General features: G+C 34.8%; 1 protein-coding gene across 4 annotated transcripts in view; it reads left to right on the top strand.

The window, feature by feature from the left end:
- The window catches only part of P4HA1 (prolyl 4-hydroxylase subunit alpha 1), an 80044-nt gene that overhangs the window by 9264 nt on the left and 43363 nt on the right, over positions 1-27417 (top strand). For 2 of the 4 annotated variants that reach the window (XM_005602463.4, XM_023644951.2), the window contains exons 2-5: positions 12928-13035; positions 14170-14266; positions 15490-15641; positions 17887-18024. In XM_005602463.4, the coding sequence (XP_005602520.3) occupies positions 12960-13035; positions 14170-14266; positions 15490-15641; positions 17887-18024 (463 nt within the window). In that variant the 5' untranslated portion in view covers positions 12928-12959. The remainder of the gene's footprint in view (positions 1-12927; positions 13036-14169; positions 14267-15489; positions 15642-17886; positions 18025-27417) is intronic. The other 2 variants (XM_014733036.3, XM_070227453.1) reach the window with 1 other exon arrangement.

Here is a 27417-nt window from a genome sequence, read left to right as displayed (position 1 = left end):
TACACATTCATTAGACTCATTGGGATTCACATGAACAAAACAATTACAAATAAAGAATCCAAGATGACAAGTTAAGAAACAAATAATAGACTTAATTGAGAGAAAGTGGGCTGTCTTGAATTTTTTTCAGTAGGAGAGATTAGTCCTTGACAAAAGCAAAATTCTATATTAAAAAAAGTCTTTATTGGAGGCAGGACAATCACCTGGACCAAGTAATCTGAAGAATTGCTCACAAGTAATCTAGCTAATTGAAAATTTAATCTTTAATATTAATCAACAGATGATATTTTCTAAATATCTTCTCTTATAAAATATATGTTGTAATTTCTAAAACAATCTACCAGTTTACACATGTAATAATAAATATTTTTTCACTTATCATTTTTACCTCATGCCAACACCCAAGACACACTTGTTCATATATATAATGTTTTGCATTCCAGTAAAGATAATGCAAATGTGTGGTGATAGTGCTAGACATTGTTCATTTATAAGTATTGTAGGAGCAAGTGATGAAAACTAAACAGCTAAAATGAAAGTATATAGCTACTAAAATAATTCAGGGGATCACCTTGCTAGATTGATGCAATTGTTTTGGCAAATAAATAATGTACTGGGAGATATATATATATATATATATAGGTTCTGTATCTGATTGTCAAGAGAAATTTACAGTTAATGTGCTGGAGGAGGAGTCAAAATTATCATGGTAGTAGACATAAGGACTAAATGTAATATGGTATACTAGATAGGATACTAAAATAGAAAAAAGGACATTATTTTAAACTATGTATTTTAGTTAATAATTTATCAATATAAATTCATGAACTGTGACAAATGTAACATACTAATGTAAGATATTAATAATAGAGAAACTAGGTATGGGGTGTATGGGAACTTTCTGTACCTTACAACTTCACAATATTTTATAAATCCAAATATATTCTAAAACAAAATGTCTGTTAAAAGGAAAACAGAAACAAAACACTTGCAATACTTTGATTGCCTAGTTGGGTGTGTATGTGTTTAGTTGCTGTTCTGATTTCTTTTTTTTAAAGCAGCTTTATTGAGAGATAATTCACATACTATACAATTTACCTTTTAAAGGGTACAATTCAGTGGTTTTTAATGTATGCAGAGTTGTGCCACCATCATAATGATCAATTTTAGAACGCTTTTATCACTCCAAAAAGAACCCCCAGATCCATTAGCAATCACTCCCGTCCCCTTCCCCCTACCCCAGCCTTTGGCAACCACTAATCTACTTTTTGTCTCTGTAGATTTTTTTCACTTAGCATAATGTTTTCAGGGTTCATTTGTGTTGTAGGATGTATCAGTACTTTATTTCTTTTCATGGCCAACTAACATTCCATTATATGGATGTACCATATTTTGTTTATCCATTCATCAATTGGTGGACGTTTGGGTTGTTTCCCCCTTTTTAGCTATTTTGAATAATGCTGTTATGAACATTCATGTGCAAATATTCGTGTGGACATATGTGTTTTCATTTCTTTTGGGTATAGACTTAGGAGTGGAATTGTTGGGTCATATGGTAACTCTATGTTTAACGTTTTTTAGGAACTGAAAAACTGTTTTCCAAAGCAGCTACACCATTTTACGTTCCCATTAGCAATGTGTGACTGTTCCAATTTCCCCACATCCTTGTCCACATTCGTTATTTTCTGTCTTTTTTACTATAGCTATCCTAGGGGCTGTGAAGTGGTATCTCATTGTGGTGTTCATTTGCACTTCCATACTGATTAATGATGTTGAGCGTTTTTTCATATACTTATTGCCATTTGTGTCTCTTCTTTGGAGAAATGTCTCTTCAATTCCTTTTCCCATTTAAAAAAATGGACTATATGTATTATTTTTATTGTTGAGTTCTATATACATTCTAGGTACTAAACCTTTATTAGAGATATGCTTTGCAATTTTTCCCCCCATTCTGTGAGTTGTCTTTTCACTTACTTGAAGAACAAAAGTTTTAAATTTTGATGAAGTCCAATTTATCTGATTTTTTCTTTGGCTTCTTATGCTTTAAGTGTCATATCTAAGAAACTATTGCTCAGGTTTTATGTCTAATTGCCTAATCAAGGTTATGAAGATTTACACCTATGTTTTTTCCCTAAGAGATTTATAGTTTTAAACTTCAAAGTAGTGTTTGACCCATTTTGAGTTAATTTTAGGGTCAATTTAAAGTTTTCTTAAGTTTATTCCCAGGTAATTCATGTATTTGTTGCTATTGCAAATGAGATCATTTTTTATTGCTTCCTGTGATTGGTTATTGTTTGTATAAAAAGATCCATTTTTAAAGCAATGCCATTTTTTCCAAATGATTATTTTTCAGGTAGTATAACTTGATTAAAAAAATTCAGTCTTTAATGAAGTTTCATTGAAAATTCTGCTTTTAGAGTAGTTTGCCTTCACCTCGTGTTCCTTATTTAAGCTTAAAAAATCTAGAATGTATATTGTACAAAATTTTACTTTTCATTTGTATCCTTAGGGTGGTGAAGACACTACAGTTGCCTTATCAGGACTTCCTATGTAAATCAAAAACAGGTGAAATTTGTTTTGGAGCAAAAGGGATTGTGGGTGTCATTATGCCAGCTGGAGCTCCACAGTAGAGCTGTGGAGTTGGTCACTTGGATTTTGCTAACTCTGTCCATGATTTGAATTTGTCTGTCCACTTTAGTGCTACTTTGACTCTTTTTTAGTTCACTTATTTATTTATAGAAACAGAAATTTTGTATTAAAATATGTTTATTAAAGAAAACAAAGAAGTTGAGTGAAGAGAAGTGGCTGTGATCCCACCTCTTACCATTGTTAACATTTTTTTGAGTTCTTTTAATTACAGTATAAAGTCTTTATATATATATATGCAAATATATTCTTTAAACTTAGAAATAAGGCTTTAAAGCTGCCTCATGTATATATTTAGCACTATCCAAATTAGAAAACAAACCTAGTTTTAAGAGTTGAAAACTCTAAAAAGTTGCTGGTTTTTTATATTATTGCTTTTTTCAATACTCTAACCAATATTTATTGATATTCATGTTATGGAATATACACAATTTCATTAATTTAGTCAGTTTATACAACCATGAGAAGATAACTGCAAATTCTTTCTTAAAATCAGAAATATATAGACTATGTTAATATTTGGAAATACCAGCATTTGTGAGCAACAGGGAAAGCATGTATAATTTAATTTTTACTTCTTTTCCTTCTTCCCTTCCATTGCCTCTGTCCATTGTCTTCTCCCACTCAAATTCCTCTGCTAGTGGATTTGGCTACTTACCCCTTCCCATTCTCTTAGCCTAGGGTTGAGGTTGCCTGGGCTTCCCACCATTCTCCAAGTCTTCTTTTTCCATGTCCCTTGAGGCACCCTTTACAACAAGTCCAGCTATTCTTGAGTTCTTGCTGCACCTCTAAAAGTAACATTTCGTAAGTGTCTTCTGTGTGATGTGTGGGGTATCATACTAGGCACATTCATCTAAATTACTGCTGGTTTTTTTTATTACTTGCTGGCAGTCAAATTTGGTGTCATATTTTGATACCTTACCTTTTTGCTTATTCTGCTTCCTGTTAAAGGGACCACCAAATAAAGGTGGACATTATTGATGAAGCTTACTCATTTGAGGGGCTCTAAATTTCACTTACAGTATATTTTTTATAGTCTCTATCCTGGAAACAGGAATCCTGACCTTTTTTCCTTCATTGGGAAATAGATGCATTTCTAACTAAAGTGTTTGAAATAGTTGAGAGGTATATTACATAGTTTAAAATATACAGTTTAAAAGTCAGTGATGAATGACACCATTTTAATAACAGTAAGATTCATTTCTTTCTCAAGCCTTCTTCAGCTTACATTTATTCGTAAAATGTTTCAGGTTTAGGGGAACTTCACTTTCCTAGTTGAAGCAGAAACTTTAAACATTGAGTTTAACTTCACTTTAAATATGTCATGCTGTTCTCTTCTCACCTGTAGGGTTTTGGCTGAGAAGTCCACTGATAGCCTTATAGGCTTTCCTTTATATGTCACATGTTGCCTTTCTCGTGCCGCTTTTAGGATTCGCTCTTTATCTTTAATTTTGGACATTTAAATTATAATGTGTCTTGGTGTGGGCCTCTTTGGGCTGATCTTGTTTGGAGCTCTCTGTGCTTGGATGTCTGTTTCCTTGCTTAGGTTAGGAAAATTTTCAGCTATTATTTCTTCAAATAGATTTTCTGCCCCTTTTGTCTCTCTCTTCTCCTTCTGGGACATCTATAATATGAATGTTAGTGTGCTTGATATTGTCCCAGAGTTCCCTTAGACTGTTCTCATTCTGTCTAATTCTTTTTTCTGTTCAGCTTGGGTGATTTCCTCTAGTCTTTCGTCTAGCTTGCTGATCCGTTCTTGTGTATCATCTACTCTGCTATTGAGTCCCTCTAGTGAATTTTTCATTTCCAGTATTGTATTCTTCATTTCTGATTGGTTCTTTTTTATATTTTCCAGTTCTTTGTTGATGAGCTCACTGTGCTCATCCAGTCTTCTGCCAATATCTGTCAGCATCATTATGAGTTTTTGTTTGAACTCTTTGTTGGGTAGGTTGCTTATTTCTGCTTCATTTAGTCCTTTTTCTGGGGTTTTATCCTGTTCTTTATTTGGAGTGTATTCTTTTGTCTCCTCATTATGCCTCTTTCTCTGTGCTTATATCTTTGTATTAGATGAGATGGCTATGTCTCCTGATCTTGGAGAAGTGGCCTTATGTAAGCGATGCCTTTTGACACTGAGTTTAACTTCAATTGTAAATCCAAATTCCAATTTAATTCTTTTAAAACATGGATTAAAACCACATTTATTCTTAAACTCTGTAATCTGTGATATAGAAGTAGCATTTATTGGATCTCTAACAGTTGAGCAAAAAAATTTTAAATATCATTGAAAAGTATTGCTTTCTGGTGGTAGGGAATAGAGAGGGATAAATACATGAGGATTATTTAACTTATTTTGCCTATAAAAATATTAACTAGGGGCCAGCCTTGTGGCATAGTGATTAAGTTCGCATGGTCCACTTTGGTGGCCCAGGGTTCACAGGTTCAGATCCCAGGTACAGAACCTAGCACCACTCATCAAGCTATGCTGTGGCAGCATCCCACATAAAATAGAGGAAGACTGGCACAGATGTGAGCTCAGCGACAATCTTCCTCAGGCAAAAAGAGGACCATTGGCAACAGACGTTAGCTCAGGGCCAGTCTCCCTCACTCACACACACACAAAACCTCAAAAACCTAGAGGGTTGATGAGAGAAACTCTTAATTAGGGCTGTGGGTTAAACAGAAATTCAACTCGTACTAGCACATAGTGGAATTTATGTAAGTATTGTGGGACAGGGAGTTGTCTTAACAACTGAATTCAGGAGTATGATTAGACTTCAAGAACAACTGGAACATCAGAATATTTTCTTCTCTCACTTGTCTTCTTCTCTGCTTCATTTTTTAACCTTGTAGATACTTCATTCACTTTTTGACCTGTATGTGAAAACTTGGTTCTCCTGAGTTTTATTTCTATAGTTCAGGCATTCAAAGAGTGCCTACCATTTCTTTCTCAGTTTCATTTTCAAAATTTCCAGGAAAGAACTTTGAATAGCCACTTGATTAGGGAGAGGTATCATGCTATATAACATGACTACTGAAAGTATGGGGATGAATTAAAGGTAGAGTGGAGTGATAAAAAAGCGGAAGGGAGCAGTTTCCAGAAGAAAGAGAGCAGGGGTGGTAGAGGTGCCATATAGGCATAAACAGAGGTGTGTGTTTTTGAAATGATCTTATCTTCAGGTTCTTTCTGACAGAGAACACTTTGAACTTTGGAAGAACTTCCAAAAAGATAGCCTGTGTAGCACTTTCAGTTAAGGGCAATATCTTGATTTAGAACTTCTTCCCAGCCGAATCTTGAAATGCTGTTCAATTGGAATTATACTGATGACTGGAGTTCACTGCTCAGATATGGAAAGCTGTGGGAAAGAGGCTAGTATATCTTCTGAATTTTTGATGGAAAAGTTGGTCATACCATTAAAGTAATTGTCCATCAGATTGTAAATATTAGAGGTGTAGTTCAGTCTCTTTGGGAGCAGAAGTATGACTGGAATTCATGGAGTTAAGTTAAAACAAATGGCAATTTGCAGAAGGATTATAGGGAAGAACAGAAATATAACTAGTTCTGTTAGTAATCCCTCTTAATCGTCTTGGAAAATCCATCCTACTTATGTGGAAGAGACATGCCAAGTCTTGATATGTACTACATTGTAATGGCCTGAATTAGAAGCCTGAATTTGTGTTGGTCTTTTGCATTGACCATAAAAACTATCAAAAAGACTAAAGTCTAACACAGATGTTAGGAAGACCAACAGTTGAATATGGGATTTGTATGAGGAAAAATCAACTTAAAGCTAGAGCCCTCAAAAAGAAGATTTTGAACAGTTGTGGAAGGTATGAAGAAGCTGTTAGAAGGAGCCCTCTGGAAAATTTTTAGTGCCAAAGAAAGTTTAGAATATCAAGCATTCTTTAGTCTGCCTTATTAATTTTTGAATGATTTGTCTGGGAAAGACAAACTTTTTTAAATGTAGCAGTTTTTTCCTTTGAAGAAAAATGTTAGACCAAAAGGCCGGGAGAATTATTTGCCAGGTGCCCTGTTCTGCTAATTCATTGAATACCTTGTACATACAATTCAGTGAATTGTAACTCAGAGTTGTAAATATTTACAATGTGGTACAGCTGTTTTAAAATCTGTTCCAGTTTTGATTGACCTGTGAGTATGTGGGACTGGACTTTCCTAGAAGGAAGACTGAAGGAAAGTTTTGGATAAATAGTACATTTTGCAATTTATTTTTATCCAGGCCTACCTGAGAATATGTTTCCCCGGAAGATTTCTTCCATACTGTTTTTTTCCCAAGTTTCTAAAATATAGTATCATGCATATCAAACATTATATGTAATATACATGTATGTTATAAAAATTAGATAATAAACACTCATTAACCTGCCATCCAACCAAAAACCAGAATATTATCAGTAATTTATCCATACTGTTTCAGCACTGGATTTTATTCCAGTATAAATTTCTTTGTATCTTTGACTTTTCTTTGGCTGTCTTTTCTTTCCTCCTCTCTCCCTTTTCTTTCTTTCTTTTAATTGAATCAGGTCATCTTAGGGAGCTGAGATTTACCTTTCTTTTAAAGGAGATGGCATCCACTTTTACCCATTTAAATTTTGTTTCAAGCTTATTTGAGGAATTAGAACAGGAGACATTTATGTCTTACTATTTTTGATAAAACCCTAATGTCTTTTGGGATGCTTATAGTGATTCGCTTTGCAAGCTGCTAACTGAATGAAGGTGGATATAAATGGAAGTGAGACATAAGGAAACCATTATGTTTTTAAAATTTGTGCTTGATAAAGATAGGCTTGCCTATTAACATGTCGCTTAAGGTTTCTGAAAGAATGTGGATGAGACATAGTATTAAAACAGATTGGAGGAACCATTCTATAGAGTAATTAGAAATTCGCTGATATTTTTCAGAAAATAAGTTGAAGTAAAATCTATTTTAAAGGCAGAGAGCACTTTTTGTGTGATTCAAAGAATGTTTGTATCCAATGGTTCTCAAAGTGTGATCCCCAGACTAGCAGCATCAGCATTGCCTGAGAACTTGCTTAAATTATCTAGATACCTCAGACCTTTAGGTGATTCTGATATAGCTAAAGCTTGAGAACCACTGCTACACAGGGATATCTTCATTTTTATTAACTAGCTTAGGTTGGCATGGTAGTTTGGGGTAATGCTGTATGGGTCTGAACTTTCTATTGCAAGTGACAGAAGTCCGTCTTGAATTAGCTTAAGAAAAAGGGAAGTTACAGGCTCCGTTGGCTGGATTGGAAGATTATTGGGGTAGCTGACAGATTCAAATAAATAAATAAGTAAGTAAGTAAGTAAATAATAATTGGAAGAATCAAGGCCATGGAGGTTGGAACTGCTTGTCTGTGTGACTTTGTCCTGTTTATAGATGGGGTTCCTATATATCCTTAACAAGTGAGAAAGATGGTCACAGGCAGCTCTAAATTCACATCCTCTGAGCTTAGCAATTTCAGAAAGACCTGCTTTTTACCATTTCACAAGCCCACCCCTTAACTATTGCGTTCGTGGGAATGAGGCCTTAGCCCGGGTCATATGTCTATCTCTGGGAGGAAGGAGAATAGAAAAGTGTGCTACTCTGACAGTGTGGTTCACTACTAGATATCTGGGTTGTTTTCAAATAAGCTTGACTATCTTTGAAGCAGAGAGAGAAATTTGGAGGCTTTATAGAGTTAGAAAATGGAACATGCTCAAATGTGTATAGCATTTGTTAGCTACTTTTTTGTATTAGAGAGTGGTTAACCACTTCATTAAAGGCTTAATATGGCATCTGTTGGTTTAGGTTTATTATTTTGTATAGAGTTAATTTTTTGTGACTATTAAATTATATTTATGCTAGGGCATCTGGAAAATATGGAGAAATAGATAAAAATCACCTAATGTTCTGGTGTCCAGAGACAACTACATTTTGGTGAATTTCCTCTACATATTTTCTTGCATAGTTATGATCATATTATGGTGTTAATTTTTTTCTTTGTTTTGATAAGTATTCATTAATAACTTTCTGTCAGAGTAGTATAAACTTAATCTTACCCAACACAGATTCCACCAATGTTGTATGATTCTAGTATATTTTTTTTAAGACTATTTTTTTAGGGCAGTTTTAGGTTTACAGAAGTTTCCCATGTAATCCCTGCCCCCACACACGCATACAACATCCTCCACCAGAGTGGTACATTTATTAAGTTGATGAATCTACCGTGACATGTCATAAAGTCCATACCTTACATTATACATTCACTCTTGGTGTTGTATATTCTACTCTCAGTGTTGTATATTCTATAGGTTTGGACGAATGAATAATGACATGTATTTATCATTGTGATCTCATACAGAGCATTTTCTTTTTTTTTTTTAATAAACAATTCTTTTTTTCTTTTTTGTTTTTTTTTTGGAGGAAGATTAGCCCTCAGCTAACTACTGCCAGTCCTCCTCTTTTTGCTGAGGAAGCCTGGCTCTGAGCTAACATCCGTGCCCATCTTCCTCTAGTTTATACGTGGGACGCCTACCACAGCATGGCTGCCAAGCAGCGCCATGTCCGCACCCGGGATCCGAACCAGCGAACTCCGGGCCGCCGAGAAGCGGAACGTGCAAACTTAACCGCTGCGCCACAGGGCCGGCCCCTCATACAGAGCATTTTCACTGCCCTAAAATTCTTCTGTGCTCCACCTGATCTTTTTTACTATCTTTATAGTTTGCCTTTTCCAGAATGTCGTATAGTTGGAATCATACAATATATATAGCTTTTTCAGATTTGCTTCTTTCACTTAGTAATACACATTTAAGGTTCCTTCATGTCTTTTATGGCTTGATAGCTCATTTCTTTTAGCATTGAATAATGTTCCGTTGTCTGGATGTACCGTAGTTTATTTACCCGTTCACCTACTGATGGACATCTTGGTTGCTTCCAAGTTTTGGCAATTATGAATATAAAGCTGCTATAATATTCATGTGCAGGTTTTTGTGTAGACATAAGTTTTCAGCTCCTTTGGATAAATACCAAGGAGCACGATTGCTGGATCATATGGTAAGAATATGTTTAATTTTTTAAAGAACTGCCAAACTGTCTTCCAAAGTGGCTGTACTAGTTTGTATTCCCACCAGCAATGAATGAGAGTTGATGTTAATTTTTAAATCTTGTTTTTTCATTTAAATTCACAACTTAAAGGATATGTTCATTTTAAGTTACTTGATATATAGCACCATCATTAGATATTTTTAATTGTTAATTTGTTAAATTTGTTTAATTGTTCACTTGATGGGCAAAAAATGGCTATCTTATGTCAATTTTCTGTGTCCTTAATTACTAATGAGTGAACTTTTTTTTTTATTTAACTATAGTTTCTCTTTTGTGACTTTCTGCGCACTTACTCCACTTATCTGTTAACATCTTAGTGGTTTTCTTACTGATTTTTATGAGTTCCTTAAATGAGTTCTATTTACTTTACTTTACTAGTTTGTAGTTTATAGGTTTTTAAAAAATATATAAACCTAAATTATTTTGTGTATTTAAATTCATCTGACTTTTTTTTTTAATGTTTTATTTTTCCTTTTTCTCCCAAAGCCCTCCCGGGTACATGGTTGTGTATTTTCAGTTGTGGGTCCCTCTAGTTGTGGCATGTGGGATGCTGCCTCAGCATGGCTCAAGGAGCAGTGCCATGTTCGCGCCCAGGACTCGAACTGGCAAAACCCCAGGGTGCCAAAGCAGAGCACACAAACCCAACCACTCGGCCATGGGGCTGGCCCCTTTTTTTTTGAGGAAGATTAGCCCTAAGCTAGTATCCGCTGCCAATCCTCCTTCTTTTGCTGAGGAAGATAGGCACTAAGCTAACATCGGTGCCCATCTTCCTCTACTTTATATGTGGGATGCCTGCCCCAGCATGGCTTGATAAGTGGTGCATAGGTCCATACCCGGCAAACCCTGGGCCACTGAAGCAGAGCATGCAAACTTAACCACTGCGCTGCTAGGCTGGTCTTGAAATTCATCTGACTTTTGATAGGTTATTTGTTTTATCATTTTTAAGTTCAGAAATTCTTTTCTCCTTTCAGGGATCCAATAACTGTTCTGTTGGTATTTTATTTTTTGTTGATTGTAACTCTTTAATCCATCTAGAATTTATTTTGCAGCGTGATATAAGGTGAAGGTATATTTATTCTTCATGTGATTAGTGCTTTGAACTTTTACATAAGTTCTTTCATTCTTTTATTTTTTTGGGGGAAAGTTTAGCCCTGAGATAACATCGGCTACCAGTCCTCTTTTTGCTGAGGAAGAGCTAACATCTATGCCCATCTTCCTCTACTTTATATGTGGGATGCCTGTCACAGCATGGTGTGCCAAGCGGTGCCATGTCCGCACCTGGGATCCGATCCGGCGAACCCCAGGCTGCTGAGAAGTGGAACATGCGAACTTTACTGCTGCACCACTGGGCCAGCCCGAAGCTCTGTCATTCTTAAAATGCAGTTTTCAAGCTTCTTTGTAGTAATTTCTGTATGCTAATGGTTCTTGACTCCTTGTGAGGTTTAAGGATGATGAAAGATGACAAAGAAACTTTAGTGACAATATATTTTAGCAATGGAAAAATGATAACCTCTTATCTGACAAATCTAAACTTTCTCATCAGAGTTAAATATTTAGACAACATTTCTGATTAACCTTCTGTTAGTATAGCAAAAGTATTTTTATTTTCTGGGAATAACGTTTATTCATGAAGAAAATTATGACAGAAATCTGCTTAAACAGTGAGAAGATTCTAGACTCTTTAGGCAGCCCAGGATTTTGAAAAAGCCTTGTGCTTTGGCAGGAGCCCAGGGGAGGAAGTGTCTGCATCTGCTACATCCTAGAAGCCTTCCCAAAGAGTTACTGTAAAGCAGCCAAGAGAGCAGTGTATTTTCACTGCTGTGGAGTTCTGGAAGTATCTGGAAGTTTGCAGCAAACTTGAGGGAGGAGACTTAGGAGTACTTCCAGGATGTCAGTTTCTGTGATGATCTATTTTTATTGAAATTCAAGTTAGGGGAAAGTGGGTTTTTTGTTGTTGTTGTTGTTGTTTTTTGCAGAATAGGGAGCTTTCCAATATGGACTTGAACCTGTTGATTTAGGTGAAGTCACTTGGGAAGAGTCAGAGGTGACTGCACAAAGAGGAATAGGGTGACAAGTCAGAGTAACCAATGGGAGCCTGTTACTGGGGCAAACGGTACTGTAATGGTAACTTATTCTCCTCTAAAATAGTAAGAAGGACTTAAAGTCCATTTACATGGTGGAGAAGGAACAAGAGAAGAGTGCTAGCAGGGCATATGGAAAAGCAGGGTAAAATCTTTCTGCTCATTAGTTATCTGTAACCGCCATGAAGAATCCTTTCTAAAAAAGACAACACTACTAGGGACAAAGAAAAAAAGACAGAAGGGCTTTGCTGCCAGGTTTTAAGAAAAATGCCACAGCTATGTACTGGGCTAAGGATTTTTTACATAGAACACAGTAAATAAGAGGGAAAGCTCAACACTGGGTCTTTTGAGAGAAATTACTGGCTTAAATCGACAGGCCTGTTTATTCTTTTTGGACTCTGTACAACTTTTTAAAAACAACAGTGTTACTGAGATATAATTCATATGCCATACAGTTCACTCATTTAATGTTCATGATTCAGTGGTTTTTAGTACTTTCAGAGTTCTTCAACCATCAATCGCCATAGTCAATTTTAGAACATTTTCATCACCCCCAACTCTACAACTTTTAATTGAACTTATTTTAAAATTTAAAACTATATAGAGAAAAGATGGAACAAGTTAGGAATTTAAGGGATTAATCAGAAAGCTTTGAAAGCTTTTTTTCCCTTTAACGCTTATTCTAACATTTCAGAATATATTTTGATAATATTTAAATTGTTACTTTAATTAACTGGTATATTTTTATGGGAAATTCATTGTTTAGATCTAGATCACAGATAAAATTTATTTTTCAGGCTATATGAAAGAGGTATTACTATCCAGTTAGTCTAATTATGGTAGTAACTAAGGAGAAAAACTCAGGTTGATTTTTTAAGCATAGATTATCAGGTGATAACAAACATGTCTATTTTTCTTTAAATAGTGATGAAATGAAAAATGAGATAGTAGCTCTTATTAAATTATTATATCAATTTACAAGAATTCCGTGGGCAACATTGGAGTCTGATTTACATTTTGTTCATAGGAAAAATAGGTAGGAACTTTTCCTACACTTCCTTTTTTTTCTTGTAATGCTCATATTTCTCTTGTAGGTGTGTGAACCTGTAAACTTAAGTCTTCCAAGATGATCGGGTATATTTTAATTGTAGTGATTCTACTTCCCCAGTCTTTGGCCCATCCAGGCTTTTTTACTTCAATTGGTAAGTTTTAACTGCTTTTTGGTTTGTATTGTCTTTGTATTGAAAATTTTCCATTTTTTAGTATTTTTAAATCAGTAAAAACAAATGCAGTGTATTCCCAGAGACTGAAGCATTTTCAGTCCCTGCCCCCTATCAGTCTCTTTTTAAAATTCACTTTTGTTTCTCTTCAAATTAGTTTTTTCTGATAGCAAAAGCAATACATTTTCAGGTTAGAAATTTATGAAAATTTAGAAAAGCGTACCAAAGAAAATTCTCTGTTAATGGATCCACCCAGCAAATAATTTAATGCGTATACTTAGTCTTTTTTAATGCACAGATACACAAATAATATAGTGCACACTATTTCATAACCTTTTTCTATTTAAGAATCTACTGTGAACACATTTTTTGTACATGATAATTTTTTGAAAATCTCTAAAAATATCACAAAAATAGCATATTGGTTAAAGGGGAAGAATACAGAAGTACATAGAACATCCACATAGCCTCTTTCTCCGGTAATATTCTTCATGGTTTGATTTGTATATTTTCCTATACGCATACTTCATCTGTCTTCAGTGAGATGTTTTCCTTCATCCAATTGACCAGTTTTACCCGTGTGATTGTAGAGCTAACTAAAACACAAGTATTGTATTTATGACACCTGATTTCAGGATATAAAATGATAAATCCTCTCATTCCATTATAAATATGTTAAAATGGATGATTTGAATTTCAGTTGTGAAGTATACTTTTTGTTATTGAATAAAAATTTACTTCTAATTAGTCTCAAAAACAAAAGCTGAGGGGGGAGGTGGAGAAGAAGAAACATTGATCCTTGGAAAGTAGTGTTGTTTTGTAATTTAAAAATAAACTTTTAGATGAAAAGACAGTCTTGCCAGTATCATCCAAGCTTGCAAAATTAAGTAACTTGACAATTAGAATTGGAACACATGATTAGAAAAGTTTTTGGCTTTATTTTTATTTATCTGGTAAAAAAAAAAAAAGAGGAAGATGCACTCTGCAACAGAACTGATTCCTTCCAGTTAAATTCTCTCATAGAATGAAGCATTCTCGATCATTCTTAATCTATTCTAAAATACTTGTGTTGACGAATACGGGTATTTGATAACCTTCTTTTCTTCTCCTTTCTAGGTCAGATGACTGATTTGATCCATACTGAGAAAGATCTGGTGACTTCCCTGAAAGACTATATTAAGGCAGAAGAGGATAAATTAGAACAAATAAAAAAGTAAGCAAAATGTTTTACTTATTATGACTCTGACACCACCAGGATGTTTTCTTTCCAGAGCTAAAACATTCTCTGAGTGGAAATGAAAGCCATCTGTCAATCTTAAAAAGCTAGCTGAGATGGTTAAAATAGGAACACAGAAAATAAGAGTTAGAGCTGGGCCGAGAGTTCACATGGAAGAATATGGATTGAGATAAGAATATAAGTGGTATGGGGGGGCTGGCCCTGTGGCCGAGTGGTTAAGTTCCCGCGCTCCGCTTCAGCAGCCCAGGGTTTCACCAGTTCGGATCCTGGGCGCGGACATGGCACCGCTCATCAGGTCATGTTCGGGTAGCGTCCCATATTGCACAACTAAAGACACTCACAACTAGATTATACAACTATGTATCGGGGGTCTTTGGGGAGAAGAAGAAGAAGAAGAAGAAAAAAAAAAGATTGGCAACAGATGTTAGTGCGGGTGCTGATCTTTGGAAAAAAAATATATAAGTGGTATGGGTTGTTGACTGACAATTTTTGAAAATGGTTGCTAATATTTTATGTCTTCCTCTAACCTCTTCTGGAGCAATTTTTCAGTTCTATTTATCTTTCACTCCTGTGGTTCATTCTAGAGATTACAGTGATAAGTATGGTTAGTATTATTTAATTGATAGAGTTTTTCTTCAAATGCTAGTTTATTTTTAATTGATTCAGGTTCATGGTTAATGCTGACCTGAGAATTCCTCTCTTTTGTTTAATGAGAAGCTAAGTATTCAACATTTTTTGTTTTAAGATATAGTTTCTGGGTACTGAATGTAAAATTTTGGTGTAAGTTTGATTTAAATGAACATGTAACTGAATTTGGATTGGGCTAATTTCTGCTTTGTAATGATCAATTATTTGGCTTTCTGGACCTGTGGGGAAATGAATGTTTAGACTCTTACTAGAGAGAACCAGTCATAACTTTTACTAAGAAGCTTTTACTAAGCTTCCATTTACTGTAACCCTTTGGAAGAAACAAAACTAAAATGAAAAGTCTTATAGTTATATTTTGATTCTGCCAAGCTATATTTTATTCATAAGAGCTTTTTGCTGTTTAAAAAAACTTTATAATTTTACTTTAAAAATAATTTTTAGATATAGTTTTAACTTAGAAACCTCTAATCTAGTCTTTTTTTGTGAATACTAAATTGTGTTTTTCTTTATTAAGTGTATGTATACTCCATTCATATGTCTTATATATATAGATGGGCAGAGAAGTTAGATCGGCTAACCAGCACAGCGACAAAAGATCCAGAAGGATTTGTTGGGCACCCTGTAAATGCATTCAAGTTAATGAAACGTTTGAATACTGAGTGGAGTGAGTTAGAGAATCTGGTCCTTAAGGATATGTCAGATGGTAAGTCAGATGGTAAGACTAATGAACTCCCCCCTCCCCGCACCCAAAAATGTAAGTCAGTATTGCTCCCACCTATAGAAATGCCAAAAGTAGTGATAAATTCATTTCCCAGAACATAAAGTGTTCAGTGTTGTAACTGAAGGGTTGTGTTTGATTTGTGAATTTAGCGTTAATTTAGTCTAGATCCTGAATTCCTTGATATAAAAAATATAAGATGAATGAAAACTGGAAACAAAGAAATAAAAATAAAGCTGTATTGTAAAAAAAAGGAAGTAATTTCTGCTGTTGATGACTAACACTGGTGCTGTTTGCTTTGAAATCTATAAAAAATGAATCAATTATTTGGCATATAGTTTCATTTTTAGGGTTATCAGTTTCATTTTAGGATTACTTTCAGACTAAAAATTTATGGGTAAATCATGTTCTAATCAATTTTTAATGTATTGGGAGTGGTACTATAAGGAAAAATGTTAGCTGTGTTCTACATAGTATACTGAAGCTTAGGATTGTGTTACTTGATGTAGATAATACATTTAAAAACTGAGGTTCGGAACAGTAATAATGAACGTCTTTCTAATTGAAACAATAAAATTGTAGTTGGAGTATTGAGGTGTTTTAGATATTTTAGTAACAGACGCTGAAAACTAAGTCTGGAATTATGCTTAGTATGCAGTAGAGGCTCACATATTTGCTGAATGACTCAAAATGGCAAAAAAAAAAAAGGGGGGGAGAGAGGGTGAGAACTAAGGTAGCTATAGCTATGTAGATGAAATACTCCAAGGGTGCTTACAAGTGTTTGTGAACAGTAAAGTAAACTATTAGGCATAGGACAGGAAACCTTGAAAAGAAAAATTAAGGCAGGCACTTATGAATACTTCTTCACAGTAGGAGGGAAATACCTGTGATTGTTTGCTTGCCTCTGTAACAACAGAGAACGTTTTTAAAGTGGTGTGTGTGTGTATATACGTATACTTATATATACATGTATATACACACATACATATTTATTTATTTATTTTAAATTCTCAGGTAATGACTTGTATAACCTAAGTTCTTTTATAAGGTAAACCTTGAGACTTTGGTGTTTTAATCTGTGATAGTCATCCCATAATGCTATAATATATGTATTTTTTCTCTTTTTATTAGAGAGGATTTAAGCAGCATCACAGTCTTCTATAAAACTTGTAAAACTTGCTTGTAAAATTCCACGTGGATATTGTGACTGAGAGTTGGTCTTAAAACTGAGAAACATGCTTGATATGAACTTTAGCCTTCTTCCAGCTAGTTGTTCATTCATACATTTCCATTAACATAAAAATGCCTGGCTTTTTGCTGATCAAAATCTACATAGTTGATTATAATTAAATAAGAGGGGTGGCACGTCTCATATTTAACTTTTATTTGCAAGTGATGACATGTATATTATTAAAATTTTAAATCACTTTTTGTTGTTTTATTTGCAAGTGATGGCATGTATATTATTAAAATTTTAAATCACTTTTTGTTTTTGTTGTTTTGGTTCCTAAGGAGTATTTAGCATCCATTCTCCTTAGAGGTTATAAAGTTATCAGTAATTAGTTTGATTTCTGCTATATTTTATATAAAACCTTTTAAAATTAAAATTAGGTTTTATATAGAGCAAATCTTGATTGATGAACACTATATTCAATAATTAAACAGATCTAAATATATTTTAATAAACTAGTTTACCTGATGATCTTAAATAAATAATTAATATCTTTTTTCCTTTCAAAGAATTCCACCAAACTTTATATATTTACATATTTATGTGATGGGCAGCACATGGAAGAAGACAGAACTTTATTTAAGAGCATACATTTTACTTACCATCTGTTATCTGAAACTATAATTGGTTGCCAATGAATGTCATTTTCAAATCCATGAATTTGTTCATTTTTCAAGTTTAGTGGAGGCTATATTATGTAACTAAAAACTCAGTCATTATGTTAGTTGATCTTTACCTACTAATACAGATTTAATTTATGCAGTGACCTCAGATTACTTAAACAACATTAGAAAGTATTGGGGAAGATTAAACAAGTTAGAGGTGTGTCAAGTCTCATTCAGTGTATTTAATTTTTTCCTGTTGAGCATGTGGAACTTTGATGATATGGTGGGAAATTATCATAAAATAAATTTTGAAAATCCTTGTAAAGACACTGTATTGGAAATTGGAAGTCTGTGACTTTCTAGAGTCTTTTTTTTTCTTCCCTCCCATTTCAAGGCTTTATCTCTAACCTAACTATTCAGAGACAGTACTTTCCTAACGATGAAGATCAGGTTGGGGCAGCCAAAGCTCTGTTGCGTCTCCAGGACACCTACAATTTGGATACAGATACTATCTCAAAGGGTAATCTTCCAGGTAAAAATTCTTCTAGTATATAAAACACCTATCACTTGGCTTCTCTGGTCAGTCATTAGGACAATGTTAACGTAAAAAAGCCTTTTGTATTTCAAGATTTTTAACTTTAGTTTATTTTACAGCCTTTGAGAACAAAACAACCCTCCTTTCTCTAGGGCTTAAAAGTTATGGATAAGCTTCTAGCTTGTTACTTTGAAAGCTCATAATTATAGGGACTAACTTAAGTAGGCAATTTTAGCATGTAAGAAAAGAAACAATCATTTTTCCAAATATTTTTCTTTAGAACACCTAGTGTTTGTGTGTAAAGTTATAGCGAATTGGTAATCAAAGTTTATCAGTTCAATAATTTAAAAACCCAGACATGTTGGTTATTCACAGCTTTTTAAACTATTTTTCAGTATGGAAAATCCTGCTTTCTGACCTATTTTTGGCAAAGCCCTCTTTTTTTTAAGTTACAGCTGACTTCATAATTTGCTTAAAAAATTTTTTTTATTGTGCAAAACATAACAGAATTTACCATCTTAATAAATTTTAAATGTGTAGTTTAGTGGCATTAAGTACATTCACATTGTTGTGCAACTGTCACCAGCATCCGTCTCCATAGCTTTTTTCATATTGTAAAACTAAAACTGTACACCCATTGAACAATAACCCTCCATTCCCCTCTTTCCCCAGCCCCTGGCAACCATCATTCTACTTTCTGCCTCTGATTTTGATTACTCTTTAAGTACCTGATAGCCAGCCCCAGTGGTCTGGTGATTAAGATTCAATGCTCTCATTACCGTGGCCTGGTTTGTTTACCAGTCAGGGAACCCCACCACCCGTCCGTCAGTTGTCATTACTGTGGTGGCTGTGTGTTGCTGTGATGCTGAGAGCTCTGCCACCAGTATTTCAAATACCAGCAAGGTCACCCATGGTAGACAGGTTTCAGCGGAGCTTCCCAACTAAGACAGATTAGGAAGAAGTACCTGGCCACCCACTTCCAAAAGAATTGGCCACAGAAACCCTGTGAATAGCAGTGGAGCATTATCCGATATAGAAGGAAGGTGAGAAGATGGCACAAAAAAACCGGGCAGGGTTCCACTCTGCTGTACACAGGGTTACTAGGAGACAGAATTGACTTACCAGCTCTAACAACAACAAGTATCACATAAGCGGAATCATGCAGTGTCTTTCTGTGACTGGCTTATTTCACTTAGCATAATGTTCTCAAGGGTTATCCGTGTTGTAGCATATGTCAGGATTTCCTCCCTTTTTAAGGCTGAATAATAATCCATTGTATGTTTATACCACATTTTGCTTATCCATTCCTCTTTTGGTGGACACTTGGGTTGCTTCCACATTTTGGCTATTGTGTGAATAATGCTGCTATGAACATGGGTGTGCAAATATCTCTTCAAGATCCTGCCTTCTGTTCTTTGGGTACATAGCCAGAAATAGAACTGCTGGATCATATGGTAATTCTATTTTTAACTTTTTGAGGGAACTGCCATACTCTTTTCCATAGTAGATATACCATTTTACATTCCCACCAACAGTGTACAGGGTCCCAATTTCTCCACATCCTTGCCAACACTTGTTATTTCCTCTTGTTTTTTTAGTAGCCTTCCTAATGGGTGTGAGGTGGTAACTTGTTGTAGTTTTGCTTTTGCCTAATTGTCGGTAATGCTGGGCATGTTTTCGTGTGCTTAGCAGCCATCTTTATATCTTCTTTGGAGAAATGTCTATTCAAGTCCTTTGCTAATTTTTTAAGTGGGTTGTTTTTGTTTGTTGTTGTTGAGTTTTAGGAGTTCTGTATATATTCTGGATATTAATCCCTTATGAGATATATTATTTGCAAGTAGTTTCTCCCATTCTGTGGGTTACTGTTATACTCTGTTGATATTGTCTTTCGATGCACAACATTTTAAAATTTTCAAGAAATCCACCTTGTTTCTTTTTTCTTTTGGTGCTTATGCCTTTAGGGCCATATGCAAAAAATCCTTGCCCAATCCAATGTCATGAAGCTTTTGTCCTGTGTTTTCTTCTAAGAGTTTTATTGTTTTAAGTCTTACATTTAGGTCCTTGATTCTTTTTGAGTTAACTTTTACATATGGTGTTGGGTAAAGATCCAGCTACATTCTTTTGCATGTGGTTATCCAGTTTTCCCAGCACCATTTGTTGAAAAGGCTGTCCTTTTCCCATTGAATGGTCTTGGTATCCTTATCAAAAATCATTTGACTTCTATGTTAGGGTTTATTTCTGGGCTCTTCATTCTATTCCATTGATTTATATGTCAGTCTAGATGCCACTACCACACTATTTTGCTAACTGTAGCTTTGTAGTAAGTTTTCAAATCAGGGAGTGTGAGTCCTCCAGTTTTGTTCTTTTTCATGATTGTTTTGGCTATTCAGGATCCCTTGAGATTCCATATGTATTTTAGGATGAGTTTTTCCAGTTCTTCAAAAAAACATCATCGAGATTTTGATAGGGATTGCATTGAATCTGTAGATCACGTTGAATATTATTGACATTTTAACAATATTAAGTCTTCCAATCCATGGACATGGAATGTGTTTTCGTTTATGTCTTCCTTCTTTCAGCAATATTTTGTAGTTTTCATTGTACAATTCTTTCATTTTCTTGGTTAATTCCTAAGTATTTTGCTCTTAGAATTGTTTTAGTAATTTTCTTTTCAGATTGTTCGTTGTTAGTCTATAGAAATGCAACTAATTTTTGTGTGTTGACTTTGTATCCTGCTACTTAGCTGAATTCATTTATTAGCTCTAACAGTTTTTTTTGTGGAATCTTTAGGGTTTTCTACATGTAAGATAATATCATCTGCAAACAGAGATCGTTTCACTTCTTCCTTTTCAACTTGGATTGCTTTTTCTTGCTTAATTGCTCTGGCTATAATTTACACTACTAAGCTGAATAGAAGTGTCGAAGGTGGGCATCCTTGTTCTTGACTTAAAGGAGAAGCTTTCAGTCTTTCACCACTGAGTATGTATGCTGTGGGTTTTTCAGATATATCTTTTATTATGTTAAGATAGTTTCCTTCTATTCCTAGTTTGTTGAGTGTTTTTTATTATGAAAGAGTGTTGAATTTTGTCAAATGCTTTTTCTGAATCAATTGAGATGATCATGTGGTTTTTTTCCCCTTATTCTATTAATGTGGTATATTACATTGATCAATTTTCGCATGTTGATATATCCTTGCATTCCAGGAATAAATCCCACTTGGTCATGGTGTATAATCCTTTGAATATGCTGCTGAATTCTGTTTGCTAGCATTTTGTGGAGGATTTTTGCATTGATGTTTCTAAGGGTTATTGGTCTGTAGTTGTTTTTCTTGTAGTGTCTTTATCTGGCTTTGGTATAAGGGTAATGCTGGCCTCATAGAATGAGTTAGGAACTGTTCTCTCCTCTTCAATTTTTTAGAAAACTTTGAGAAGGATTGGTATTAATTCTTCTTAAATGTTTGATAGAATTTTCTAATGAAGCCATCAGGTCCAGGGCTTTTCTTTGTCAGGAGACTTTTGATTATTGATTCAGTCTCCTTACTAGTTATAGGTCTAATTAGATTTTCTATTCCTTTCTTAGTCTTCATATGTTTTGTGTTTTGAGAAATTTGTCCACTTCATCTCAGTTATCCAGTTTGTTGGTGTACAATTTTTCATAGTACTTTCTTATAATCCTTTGTATTTCTGTAGAGTTGGTAGTAATGTCCCCACTTTCATTTCTGATTTTAGTAATTTGAATCTTCTCTCTCTCTTTTTTTTTTTAGTCCTTTTAGGTAAAGGATTGTAAATTTTGTTGATCTTTTCAAAGAATCAACTTTTGGTTTCATTAATTTTCTCTGTTGTTTTTCCATTCTCTATTTAATTTACCTCTGCTCTAATATTTTGTTTCCTCTGCTAGCTTTGGGTTTAGTTTGTTCTTGTTTTTCTAGTTTCTTAAGCTATAAAGTTAGGTTGTTGATTTGAGATCTTTCTTATTTTTTAATGTCAGTATTTATAACTAAGTTTCTCCCTTAGTGCTGCTTTCACTGTGTTGTGTATAACTTGTGGTATGTTGTGTTTTCATTTTCATTTGTCTTTAAGTATTTTTCAATTTCTCCTGTGACTTCTATGATCCATTGATTATTTAAGAGTGTGTTGTTTAATGTTCACTTTTTTTTTTGTTTTTTTAAAAATTTTTATTGAGTTAATGATAGGTTACAATCTTGTGAAATTTCAGTTATACATTATTGTTTGTCATTCATGTTGTAGGTGCACCCCTTCACCCTTTGTGCCCACCCCGCACCCCACCGTTCCCCTGGTAGCCACCAATCTGTTCTCTTTGTCTACATTTTTAAATTCCTCATATGAGTGGAGTCATACAGAGATTGTCCTTCTCTATCTGGCTTATTTCACTTAACCTAATTCCCTCAAGGTCCATCCATGTTATTGCAAATGGGATGATTTTGTTCTTTTTTACAGCTGAGTAGTATTCCATTATATATATATACACCACATCTTCTTTATCCAATCATCTTTTGATGGGCACTTAAGTTGCTTCCACATCTTGGCTGTTGTAAATAATGCTGCAATGAACATTGGGGTGCATGGGACTTTTCGAATTGCTGACTTCAAACTCTTTGGATAAATACCCAGTAGTGGGATAGCTGGGTCATATGGTAGTTCTATTTTTAATTTTTTGAGGACTCTCCATACTGTTTTCCACAGTGGCTGCACCAGTTTGCATTCCTACCGGCAGTGTATGAGAGTTTCTTTTTCTCCACAACCTCTCCAACATTTGTTACTATTTGTTTTAGTTATTTTTGTCATTCTAATGGGTGTAAGGTGATATCTTAGTGTAGTTTTGATTTGCGTTTTCCTGATGATCAGCAATGATGAACATCTTTTCGTGCGCCTATTGGCCATCCATATATTTTCTTTGGAGAAATGTCTGTTCATGTCTCCTGCCCATTTGTTCATCGGGTTGTTTGATTTTTTGTTGTTGAGTTGTGTGAGTTCTTTATATATTATGGAGATTAAGCCGTTGTTGTATGTATAACTTGCAAATATTTTTTCCCAGTTAGTGGGTGGTTTTTTTGTTTCAATCCTGTTTTCCTTTGCCTTGAAGAAGCTCTGTAGTCTGCTGAAGTCCCATTTGTTTATTCTTTCTATTGTTTCCCTTCTCTGAGAAGACATGGTGTCCAAAAAGATCCTTTTAATACTGATGTCAAAGAGTGTACTGCCTGCATTTTTTTCGGGAAGCCTTATGGTTTCAGGTCTCAGCTTTAGGTCTTTGATCCATTTTGAGTTTTTTTGGTGAATGGTGAGAGAGAATGGTCAATTTTCATTCTTTACATGTGGCTTTCCAGTTTTCCCAGCAGCATTTGTTGAAAAGACTTTCTTTTCTCCATTGGATGCCCTCAGCTCCATTGTTGAAGATTAGCTGTCCATAGATGTGTAGTTTTATTCCTAGGCTTTCAATTCTGTTCCATTGATCTGTGTACCTGTTTTTGTACCAGTACCATGCTGTTTTGATTACTGTAGCTTTGTAGTATGTTTTGAAGTCAGGGATTGTGATGCCTCCAGCTGTGTTCTTTTTTCTCAGGATTACTTTAGCAATTCAGGGTCTTTTGTTGCCCCATATGAATTTTAGGATTCTTTGTTCTAATTCCGTAAAGAATGTCATTGGGATTCTGATTGGGATGTTGTTGAATCTGTAGATTGCTTTAGGTAGAATGGATATTTTAACTATGTTTATTCTTCCAATCCATGTACATGGAATGTCTTTCCATCTCTTTATGTCGTCATCCATTTCTTTCAGAAAAGCCTTGTAATTTTCGTTGTATAGGTCTTCCACTTACTTAGTTAAATTCAACCCGGGGCATTTTATTTTTTTTGTTGCGATTGTGAATGGTATTGTGTTCTTGAGTTCTTTTTCTGTTAGTTCGTTATTAGAGTATAGAAATGCTACTGATTTATGTAAATTGATTTTATACCCTGCAACTTTGCTGTAGTTGTTGATTACTTCTAAAAGTTTTCCAATGGATTCTTTGGGGTTTTCTGTATATAAGATCATGTTGTCTGCACACAGTGAGAATTTCACTTCTTCCCTCCCTATTTGGATTCCTTTTATTCCTTTCTCTTGCCTAATTGCTGTGGCCAAAAGCTCCAGTACTATGTTAAATAAGAGTGGTGATAGAGGGCATCCTTGTCTCGTTCCTGTTTGCAGGGGGATGACGCTCAGTTTTTGCCCATTGAGTATGATGTTGGCTGTGGGTTTGTCATATGTGGCCTTTATTATTTTGAGGTAGTTTCCTTCTATGCCCATTTCGTTCAGAGTTTTTTATCATAAATGGCTGTTGGATCTTGTCAAATGCTTTCTCTGCATCTATGAGATGATCATGTGGTTTTTATTCCTCAGTTTGTTGATGTGGTGTATCATGTTGATTGATTTGCGGATGTTGAACCATTCTTGTGTCCCTGCTATGAATCCCACTTGATCATGATGTATTATCCTTTTGTTGAATTGCTGAATTTGGGTTGCCAAAATTTTGTTGAGAATTTTTCCACCTGTGTTCATCAGCGATATTGGCCTGTAGTTCTCTTCTTTCGTGCTCTCCTTGTCAGGCTTTGGTATCAGCGTGATGTTGGCCTCGTAGAATGTGTTAGGAAGTGTTCCATCCTCCCTAATGTTTTGGAATAGCTTGCAAAGGATAGGTATTAAATCCTCTCTGAAAGTTTGGTAGAATTCCCCAGGAAAGCCATCTCATCCTGGGGTTTTATTCTTTGGGATGCTTTTGATTGCTGTTTCGATCTCTTTCCTTGTGATTGGTCTGTTCAAATTGTCTGCTTCTTCTTAAATGAGCTTTGGGAGATTGTAGAAGTCCAAGAATTTATCCATTTCCTTTAGGTTATCCTTTTTGTTGGCATATAGTTTTTCGTACTATTCTCTTATAATCCATTGTATTTCTGCGGAGTCTGTTGTTATTTCTCTTCTTTCATTTCTGATTTTGTTTATTTGAGCTTTCTTTCTTTTTTTGTTTGTAAGTCTGGCTAGGGGTTTGTCAGTTTTATTTATCTTCTCAAAGAACCAGCTCTTTGTTTCATTGATCCTTTCTACTGCCTTTTTTGTTTCAATAGCATTTATTTCTACATTGATTTTTATTATTTCTCTCCTTCTGCTGACTTTGGGCTTTGTTTGTTCTTTCTCTAATTCAGTTAGGTGTACTTTAAGATTGCTTATTTGGGATTTTTCTTGTTTGTTAAGATGTGCCTGTATTGCCATGAATTTTCCTCTTAATACAGCTTTTGCTGTATCCCATAGGAGTTGCTATGGCATGTTATCATTTTCATTTGTCTCCAGGTATTTTTTTATTTCTTCTTTAATTTCTTCAATGATGCATTGCTTGTTCAATAGCATATTGTTTAGTCTCCACGTCCTTGTGCCTTTCTCAGCTTTTTTTCTTGTAATTAATTTCTAGCTGTATAGCATTATGATTGGAGAAGATGTTTATTAATTTCCACATATTTTTTAATTTTCCAGTTTTACTTGTGTTACTGATTTCTAACTTCACGAGACTCTGCTCTTGCCTTTAGGGTACTTATAGTCTTATGACAGAGTATGATGAATGCTAGATGAGGATAATTTAGGATACTGTGAGAGCTTATAGAAGGAAACTTAATTCTGGACTTGATAAGAGGTGTAAAGATAGACTTCCTGGAAGACACAACATTAAAAACAATTGAGATATAATGGGCAAGGAATTAGCCAGGAAAATAGGGGAAAGGGGAAAACAGTGGACTTGAGGAAAGTAATCTAAGCAGAGAGAACATGTATAAAGTCCAGAGAGGAGAGTGCATATTAAATCAGATATCTGACAAGTAGTTTTAGAGGTGAGTGCATGAGGCGGGGATGGGCATTTGGTTTTGTGAGAGTAGTGAGAGATAACGCTAGATAGGTAAGCAGAAGCCATCCCTTAAGGGGCTTTGTAAGCCATATTGAGGAGTCTGAACTGTTCTGAGAGCAAGGAGGAGCCATTGAAAAGTTTTAAGCAGGGAAGTTATATGATTCTCATTTTAGAAATATCATTCTGGCTGCAGAATGGAGATTGGATTGGGGCCTGGGGGTAGGGACAAAGAAATTAGGGAAGAGGTTGTTGTCAAAATTTAAGTAAGAGATGAAAGTGGTTGCCAGTGGGTATGGAGAGAAATGAATAGGTTATCAAGCTACTTAGAAGGTGGAATGGTAGAATTTGATGGTGGACTTGATATGGGTTTCTGGCTTGAAAAACTAGATGGGTTCCATTCAGCAAAATAGACAACACAAAAGAAGCAGGTTTGGTGTGTGCGGGGATAATGAATTTCATTTAGTTTACAATATTTCTTTCTGTTTAAAACTTTATTATTGTCCCATCAAAATGGCATTGAATATTATTTAATCCTGATTTTGCTGTGTTTAGTCTTAGGAAATTAATTGGGTCCCCTGAGTACATACCCTTTAATCTAGAAATCAGTTGGTAATACTTTCATAGAGAGTGGCTGAAAATAAAACACTTCGAGAATATGTGTAATTATTTTTCATTGGGGCAATATTCATCCTTTCTCACGCACTTTTTAGCACTTATTGACTTTTCTTCCTCTTCAAGTCACTGTTTTGGGCTAGTTCTTACTGACTTTTCCTTTCAGGCAAATTCCTTATAAGTAGAGTGACTAAAATTTCCTAAGAGTATTATATCCTATAAATGGTAAAAATAATACTAGAGACAACTACTAAGCAATTTTTAGGCTTTTTTTGTTCTCCAAAACTTTCTTTGTTGTTGACAATCAAAGATCACAAATATGTGTGAAGGCTCCTTGTGCATCTTTCCTTCCTTATTAGAGGTAATGATGATTCTGAACTTGACGTGTATTCTTCCATCTTTCTACACTTTACTACATATATTGTATTGTTGTGTTTTTAAATTTTACACAAATAATATACTCTTTGTATCTTTCTTGCAACCTTTTTCACTCAGTATTTTTGAGTAAATTTATCCATGTTGATCATAATCATCTAACTGCTATATGGTATTATATAACACAATTGATTTATTTTCCACACATTCTTATGTGTGTGGATGGACATTTAGGTTATTTCCAGTCTTCTCCTATGTCAAACAAGTTTTCAGCAAACATCCTTGTTTATGTCTTTTTGTGCCCATGAACACACATGTATGAGTTTCTCTAGGGTATAAGAAGTCAGGGTATATGCTTCTTGAACTTTACTAGATGTGGCAAGATTGTTCTCCAGTATAGAGGCACCAGATTATACTCTCACCAGCACTATATGAGAGTTCCCATTTCTTCATATCCTTGTCAACCCTTAGTTTTGTCAGACTTTAAAATTGTAGCATTCTAGATGTGAAATAATAGAGTG

Source organism: Equus caballus, chromosome 1, assembly GCF_041296265.1.
Source record: "Equus caballus isolate H_3958 breed thoroughbred chromosome 1, TB-T2T, whole genome shotgun sequence".
NCBI lineage: Eukaryota > Metazoa > Chordata > Mammalia > Perissodactyla > Equidae > Equus > Equus caballus.
This window is presented reverse-complemented; position numbering and strand designations above follow the sequence as displayed.